General features: G+C 43.0%; 1 protein-coding gene across 1 annotated transcript in view; it reads left to right on the forward strand.

Annotated features, from left to right (window-relative positions):
* The window catches only part of xpo7 (exportin 7), a 226,857-nt gene that overhangs the window by 154,644 nt on the left and 63,725 nt on the right, over positions 1-8,488 (forward strand). Inside the window, exons 9-14 of the mRNA XM_050053743.1 lie at positions 2,042-2,238; positions 2,322-2,475; positions 2,560-2,731; positions 4,482-4,650; positions 4,747-4,907; positions 6,518-7,006. Coding sequence (XP_049909700.1) covers positions 2,042-2,238; positions 2,322-2,475; positions 2,560-2,731; positions 4,482-4,650; positions 4,747-4,907; positions 6,518-7,006 — 1,342 coding nt within the window. The remainder of the gene's footprint in view (positions 1-2,041; positions 2,239-2,321; positions 2,476-2,559; positions 2,732-4,481; positions 4,651-4,746; positions 4,908-6,517; positions 7,007-8,488) is intronic.

An 8,488-nucleotide genomic window follows, 5' to 3' on the forward strand; every position in this document is an offset into this window, starting at 1 on the left:
TTGCTGACCGGTCCATCCCTTTATGACCACAGTGTACCCATCTTCTGATGGCTACTTCCAGCAGGATAACGCACCATGTCACAAAGCTCACATCATCTCAAACATGACAATGAGTTCACTGTACTCCAATGAATGTTTCCAGCACCTTGTTGAATCTGTGACACCAAGAATTAAAAAGGGGGTCCCACCTGGTACTAGCAAGGTGTCCCTAATAAAGGGGTTGGTGAATGTATCTAAAAGCCTTGTGAAAAGCCTTTTTTCATTTTGTAACTCTATGAATTTGCCCTGCTGATTGGCCTGTGTGAAATGCTGCGATAATGCAAAAATAAAGTCCTCCAACGAGTACTTTCTAATTAGCGGCGTCTTAGCTTGTTACTGTTGGTAGAATTGGTCAAATTGGTACGCTGTTTCAAACTACAAACTTTATTAATCATGAATAAACAAGTTGTAATCATGACTTTTGATCAGGTTTTGTATGTCCTCTACTTTTGTGTCAGAATCGGCTGAAGACTAACTTGGAAGATATGGTACATAGAGTGTCCACGAACGAGGACGATAGGTCTAAGTTAAGCCAAATGAAGTATAAGATGTAGCAAACTCAAATTGTAATGTCTTCATATGGGGATGTAGGGTCGTAGAAGGTTAGGATATATGATCTAAGAGTCTTGTGTGTCACCTCTTTGTGTGGCTGTGCAGCAACAATGACTCTGCTTCTCTTCTAAGTTGCAGTTAGTTGCCTCTGAAACCCCCTCATGTTCAACTTTCTCAACTTTCCTGCAGCTATACTGTCTTCCTCTGTTGTGTCCCCGGCTTCCTCCTTAACTTGTGTTCTTTCTTCCAGCTTGTGTATACTGTGGTAAACTGGGTTGTTGATAGTTGGGATCACAACACAAAAAAAGTTGGGAAAGCCACTGGGACGTAAAGTTTTCCAGTTCCTTTTCCCCGGACGGAGACGCATCTCCTCTGGATCTCTGCATGTTACAGATCCATAGCTGCAGATATTATTAGAGTTGTTGAATTTTTACGCTGTAGCTTTTTAATTATTTACTGCTCAGCACTCAAATCTTCATCAAGACTCTGGAAAGCATGTGTGTGTGTTCTCATATGTCCACATGCACACATACGTGCACACAAACACACACGTTGTCTTTGCTTGTTTGGTATTTATATCTCTGTGCATCATTTTGGGAATTCACCATGACTCCTACATGTGCAGCAGGCTCTGTTTGATGTTCACTACTTAGTCATATTAATGTTGGATGAACTTGTCAACAGAGCTGCAGACTTGAGAGTTCTGACGTGGTAAAATCTCCACTATTGAACTCTGGGTTAATCCACATTAACGCTTGATCTTTAGGCTTGTCGTAGGCGCGCGTCCAGAAAAATTTGCTCACTGTGTTTTATTTTACGTCCCTTTGGATAAATGCCAAGAACAAAGAATTTAGAAAAAAGAAATCTCGTGCGCTACATGTCGAACATCTGTCCAAAATTCCATGTTGGCTTCATGTTTCAGCCCCAGAGATTGTCGTTGGCTTTGATCGGCAATGACACTAGCAACGACCTAAAGCCAATGACAGCGCAAGATGCAAGCGAGGGAAATATCAGGGGGAGGAGTCAGGGGGACAACTTTGTGGACATCCGTTCTTGGAGGAAAGTATTCCTGTCTCTAGTGTGGTCTTGCGTCTTTTCTTGCATCATTTTTCGTGTGTGTTTTGTTGACAGACTTCTGGGGTATTCCCTCCAGGGAAATGTCGTAATGTTTGACCCCCTGTCGTCGGTCACTCGGGTGATGTGCAAACCACAACAGCACCATACCCCATTGTAAGACAGACAGTGGTGTAACATGATCAGTACAGCAATCTGTCTAAGTGCCATCAGACACTTCCAAGTGGATTGAGACTTGCTCCAAAAAACTGCTCTGCTAGCAGACCTTAGATTTGCCTTGACTTGACTCAGATTGCTTGAGACTTGATTTGACTTGCTGTCAAATGTTGCTTAATTTCTTTGTTGTACATTTCTTTCCCTCTCCTTTCCATCCCAGGCATCATCCACCAGATGAAGGGGGAGTATGAGATGGCCCTGAAGCTCCACAAAGCCCACCTGTCCTTCGCCCAGGAGCTGAGTGATTACGCTGCCCAGGGTAGAGCCTACGGTAACATGGGCAACGCCTATCACGCACTCGGCATGTACGACCAAGCTGTCCGGTATCATCGACAGGAGCTGCAGATCTCACTGGAGGTGAATCATCTGCTGCGCTCTTCACAAGCAACACGTAGACACTCGTGTGGAGAACAGGAGTGTGAAATGTCTTTGTGTTTCAGGTGAATGATCGTCCGTCGCAGGCCTCCACACATGGTAACCTGGCTGTGGCCTACCAGGCGCTGGGTGCTCACGACCGAGCTCTGCAGCACTACCTTCACCACCTGACCATCGCACGAGAGCTGCAGGACACTCAGAGCGAAGCCAGAGCGCTAGGCAAGCTGCACAAGAGGCAGAGATGCACTGAAGTCAGAAGAGAATGAATTTGGATTGTTAAAATATTGTTTTCTTCTTTTGCAGCAAACTTGGGGAACTTCCACAGCTGGAGAGGTGAATACGCTCAGGCCTTACCGTACTACCAGCAGTACCTGGCTCTGGCGCCAGGCCTGCAGGACCTGGAGGGAGAAGGGAAGGTCTGCCACAACCTCGGCTATGCTCACTACTGCCTTGGACAGTACCGAGACGCCGTCAGGTCAGAGACTGAATTCATCTCATAAAACACAAACTTTATATGAGTCAGGACAAACCCTTCAAACGTTACTTCTAATTCTAGTGGAGATACCAAAGTTCCCAAAGATGACACAGCACTGTGGATAGGCAGAGTCATAGGAAAGGTGTGTTCTGTTAGACCAGGGCATGGCCGCCCTGAAACAATTGACGTTGGCCGACATTACTGTATTTAAGAGGCCATGGCGCCCTCACTTTTCTAAGCTGGCGTGAAGGTAGTGATATCTTACGAAACGAGGCAACCTAAGGCAGTGGTAAGCAACCTGCCGCTCCAGAGCTGCTTGCGGCTCTTTAGCGCCTCTCCATTGGCTCCCTGTGGCTTTGACATGAAATTATATTTAATGAATAACATAACATAACATTCAGATTTTTATTATCATCGTTGCAGGTCTAAAGTGATTATTGCAGTCTACAGCTATAAAAATGTGCAGCCTATACATTGAATGAAAAAATTATTTAACATTTCATCAACTAAAATGTACGTCATACGTTTACGACCTCGGGCTCCTTCCTCTACATTTTGCTAATTTTCAAAGAAGGCTAGCTCTGGATTCCAAATCCAAAATGGAAAAGTCTTAGAGGAAAATGGAGGATGTAATAATGTGCAGACAGATTCATTTGCTTTCACCACCAACACTGCAAAGTTTAAAGTACTAAATAATTATAAAGAGCCACCTCGTAGTAAATCATATTAATGAATGCTAATTTAGATCTATTCGTAATGTTGATGGGCTAATTTAGACTCAGTAGGTTGTTACCTTTATTCAAATATGTTTTGCAGCTCCAGACAATTTTTTTTTTTCTTTTTTGGCTCTTTTAATAGTAGTGGTTGCCGACCCCTGACCTAAGGCTTCCATTGGCACCAACCATGTTGGCATAGTTTGTCAGAAAGTGGGAACAACTGGCATGGCCGTCTTGACCTCTCACCTCAAGACATCTGAATGAAAATGGGTTCTTGGGGCCACGAGTCTCCCCTGAATATGAGAAGGCTTGTTCCCAGAAAATGTTCTGTTCTGAACAATCAACGTGCCCCTTCAATTTAAAACTGTATATTTGTCTTTTTAAGGAAAAGGTCAAGTAGCCTGTTTAAAGATCAATGAGTCTCCGAGCATGTATGTCAAGATACATAACACATTAAAACAGGAGTGTTGTGGAATTCAAAATGTTAACTGTACCGGTATTAGTCTGTGACATCAGACAATTAGTAATATTAACTGTAAAATAAGAAAGTACATCAGTATGTGATTCCTTAACCCTCATATTGACATAGTTTTTAAGTGGCTTAAACAGCACAATAAAATCCCTGAAATTCAGTTATGGCTTTTGGTTTTGGTGTGCCGAAACATTTCTGAGGGCGCCACTGTTAAACGTTGACAGACGTGGTTTAAAAAGGATTTGTGTTAAACACAAACGTCTATTTTCTTTCAATAAATGTTTTGCTGTCAACGTTGCTGGAATTATTTGGATCACACGAGTCGGGAAAAACCCTGCGCAGCCACCACTGGAATCTAGTTCTACAATATTGTTTCAATAAAGAGCTGTAATAAACTCAAACAGACGATGAAGTGGACTGTCAAACTGTAGAATAAGATGATTTTTCAAACCTTAAGGATACAAACCTTATGTTTTGCATATTGGGCCAATGAAATGTTTAAATCATGCTTTTTCAGTCTGTGTTTTTATTCCATGATTTGCATTTTTCATCCATTTCCTAGGTATTATGAGCAGGACCTGGCCCTGGCCAAGGACCTCCAGGACAAACTAGCCCAGGCCAAAGCCTACTGTAACCTCGGTCTGGCCTACAAAGCTCTGGGGGAGCACAAGAAAGCAGAGGAGTGTCAGAGATACCTTTTGTCTCTAGCACAAGCCTTGGATAACACACAGGTCACCTACTGCTGCCGCTGTGTTCATTCAACTGTCACAACTTTTATCCTTTACACAGGAAGTGGTTGTTAATGATGTGTTTGTGTTTGTCAGCAGGCGGTGTTCAGGGCCTTTGGGAACCTGGGCGATGTGTGTGTGTGTCGGGGCGATCTCCCAGGAGCTGTGAGGTTCTACCAGCAGCAGTTAAGTCTGGCTCAGAAGGTCAACGATCAGAAGATGGAGGCCGACGCCTACTCAGCGCTCGGATCAGTTCACAGGTAACAGAGTCGACGGAGACTTTAGACTGTGTGGTCTTGCATTCTTACATTCTTATTTACATTTGGTTCATTCATTTGCATTTACTGTCCACTTCAGCTCCCAAATGCCATTTGTATGTCAATTACTCATCCTGTGTAACGTTGAATTACTGAAGAATACTTTGTTTTTCTTGCATGCAATTCTTGATGAATTGAAGTCATAGGGGTCCAAATTTAACAACAGCAAAACTATATCAAAACACCTGTATATGAGCTCTCACACAACTCATGCAGTATAATCCAAGTCTTACTAATCCAGTCGTATGCTCAGTGCTTCTAAAGCGTTATTTATACTTGTGCGTCAGCTCTATGCCATAGCCTACGCTGTAGCCTACACGTGTGGCCTATGCTGTTGTGAGCATTTATACTGTCTGTGTCAGTCTGCAGTTACACCTCCACAACACTAGTTGGCGGCGGAGTTTCTGTGAAGTGCTGTAACGTTTAGTTGATTCAGAACACACATGAAACACACATTAAACACGTTAAACACACAATAAACACACATGAAACACACATTAAACACAAACATGGCTTAATAGAGACAATTTCAAACACAAGTACACAAATCAGCTTCACTATAACTCGCAGCATTCACAGACAAACACTTGTCTTTATCTGGACACATTTTCCCCACAAATACAACATGCTAACGTTATGAACACACGCCTATGGCATTTTACATTTCATTAATTAGCCTAGCGGCTAGTGGATTTTTTCCTCTTCTCAAATGAAGCCAGGGACAACAGCAACATTTAACAAAGGTAACATTACGAAATTCGGCTCCACTACAGCTCACCAGGTTCAAAAACAAAACAACTGTCTTATACTAAACACGTTTTCCAAACAAATACAACATGCTAACGTTATTAGCACAAGCCTATGGCATTTTACATTGTATAAATTAGCCTAGCAGCTAGCAGAGATTTCCTCTGCTCATATGAAGCCAGGATAAATCACACACAAGACTTAAAATGCTATTTTTGTGGAGGCTTTATTGTCTTCACAATTTATTGTTTCTTATCTGTGAAATTAAAGTAAATCAAAGCTTTGTTTCCACTGAGGGAAATGGTTTCAGCTTACAGAGACAGACAGGAGGTCTGCGTCACCGCGACGTGTAGTTACATTTCTGGGGAGGTGCACGTCAGGCTACGCTGTAGGTATGATGTCGATTTGAATCCTGCTTTAAACAGACAGCCCTTTGCAACGGGGAGCTGCACGGAAAGTGAAACCTACCTATGCTCCCTTTAAAGCCAGACTCCATTGACAAAAACTGTAATTTTACCTCGCAGAACACAGGAGCTGCTGGTCTACTGCTGTCTTGATCAGTTGGTTTGTTTGTGTTGTTGTGTGACTTTGGTAAATCTGAACTAACCCTTTAAAACAGCAAAGTCACACAATAACACTAACTAACTGATCAAGGCAGCGGCTGACCCAGCTTTGGTCTACAGGCATTGAAGAGAGGATCGATAAATTTTACTTTCAATGATGTATTCCTGCCTACTGCTTCTCTATTTTTCTATTTTTTGCATATAATAAAGAACTCCATACATCTCTTTCTTTCTCTCCTTCAGGCTGCTCCGTCAGCTGGATACGGCCTTGTCCTTCCATAGCCAGGAACTGACCGTCCGAAAGGATCTAGGTGATCAGCAGGGAGAGTGCCGCGCCCTCGGTCACCTAGCAGCAGTACACATGGCCCTGGGAGACTATGCTACAACCTTCCAGTGTTATGAGGCCCAGCTGGGTCTGGCCCAGGGACTCAGGGATGCCCGTCTGGAGGCCCAGGTCCACGGGAACATGGGCATCACCAAAATGAACATGGGGGTGTTTGAGGAAGCTATCGGATACTTTGAGCAGCAGCTGGCCATGCTGCAGCAGCTGAGTGGGACTGAGAGCATGCTGGACAGAGGCAGGGCTTATGGGAACCTGGCAGACTGCTATGATGCTCTGGGAGACTATGAGGAGGCGATTCAGTACTACGAGAAGTACCTGACTGTGGCTCAGAGTCTGAACCACGTCCAGGACCAGGAGAAGGCCTACAGAGGACTGGGCCATGCACACAGGTAGGGAAATAGAGGAAGTGCACTTAGCTAGATGAGAAGATAATAACTCTCATGTCTGTGACCTATCTTGGTTAGTATTTGGAGTATGAAGGTAATGCTGGTGTCATTTGAAAGCTAAGAATCTCCTCTTTCCAACAGTGTATGGGACTGGACCTGGATGGTCATTTTGCTAATGAGGGATAATGGCGTCCCCCCTTGTCCCCAGATTCACAGAGTAGCTGTATCTGTTGCTACTTCAGTGTGTTAAGTTCATGAAAGTTAATTGTAACGTTTTGGTTGGCCCAAAAAAAATCGTGTTTGCGGATTTGGTTGTCCTAAAAGACCATCGAAGGAGTTGGAAGTTCAGTTTTTAGCCCTAGCATTAACGTTAGTCTCATCACCATTGACCATAGCTGTAAATGCACCAAGCTAACTGAGCTAGCAGCTAACGTTAGTATTAGTATTGTCACAGTTAACCGTAGCTGTAAATTAATCATGCTAATTAAGGTAGCAGCTAACATTAACACTAATATCATCACAGTCAACCATGGCTGTAAATCAACTGTGCTAACTTAGCTAGCGGCTAACATTAGCATTCGTATCGTCACTGTTAACCATAGCTGTAAATGCACCGTGCTAACTAAGCTAGTGACCTATGTTAGCATTATCGCAGTTAACCATAGGTGTAAATGCACTGAGCTAACTAAGCTAGCGGCTTACATTTGCATTAGTATCATCACAGTTAACCATAGCTGTAAATAAACCGAGCTAACTAAGCTAATGTTAGCATTAGAATATCACAATTAACCATAGGCGTAAATGAATTCTGCTAACTAAGCTAGCAGCTAACATTAGCATGAGTATCATCACTGTCAATCTGGAAATCCATCGGTTAAAAAAAAAAAAACCCTCTGTAGGCACAGCCCAGAGTTTTTCGACTAACGGAAGTGCAGGGGCCTCTGCGATCGCTCACGCCCTTCACTTCCGGCGGTGCCCCCAGGGAATCGCTGTGTTGTTTCAAATATTTTGGGTAGAAAACCAGCAGAGTTTAGCTATCACATTTTTCACGTCACTATATCACCATGTAGACTAATCTGGTGTTTGTTAAGTCTATAAACACAATGATTGAACAAACGTTACTATTTCTGTGTGCACGATTTGTAATTAATAACATGGTTATCATAGATTAGCTGGGCTAACTGTTAGCTGTTAACGTTAGCCGTTAGCAGTGTCTGTAATAACCACTGTATAAAAATAAGGTAATAACTCAATAAACGGTCCGTGAATAAAATATTTTTTCCAGCGGATATCTTAGTTACAACATGATTGAGCTAGCAAAGCAGTTTTGTGTTGCTATGTGTGGTATTTATTCAGTTTTGGGAAATCACGATGTCTAGAAAGCATCAGTGGCTGCAGCTGACAGGGACAGTTAGATACGGATACGACATGAAACTACTCCAGTTAGCTCAATCATGTTGTAACTAAGACATCCGCTGGAAAAAA

Source organism: Epinephelus moara, chromosome 9 (assembly GCF_006386435.1).
Source record: "Epinephelus moara isolate mb chromosome 9, YSFRI_EMoa_1.0, whole genome shotgun sequence".
Taxonomy (NCBI): domain Eukaryota; kingdom Metazoa; phylum Chordata; class Actinopteri; order Perciformes; family Serranidae; genus Epinephelus; species Epinephelus moara.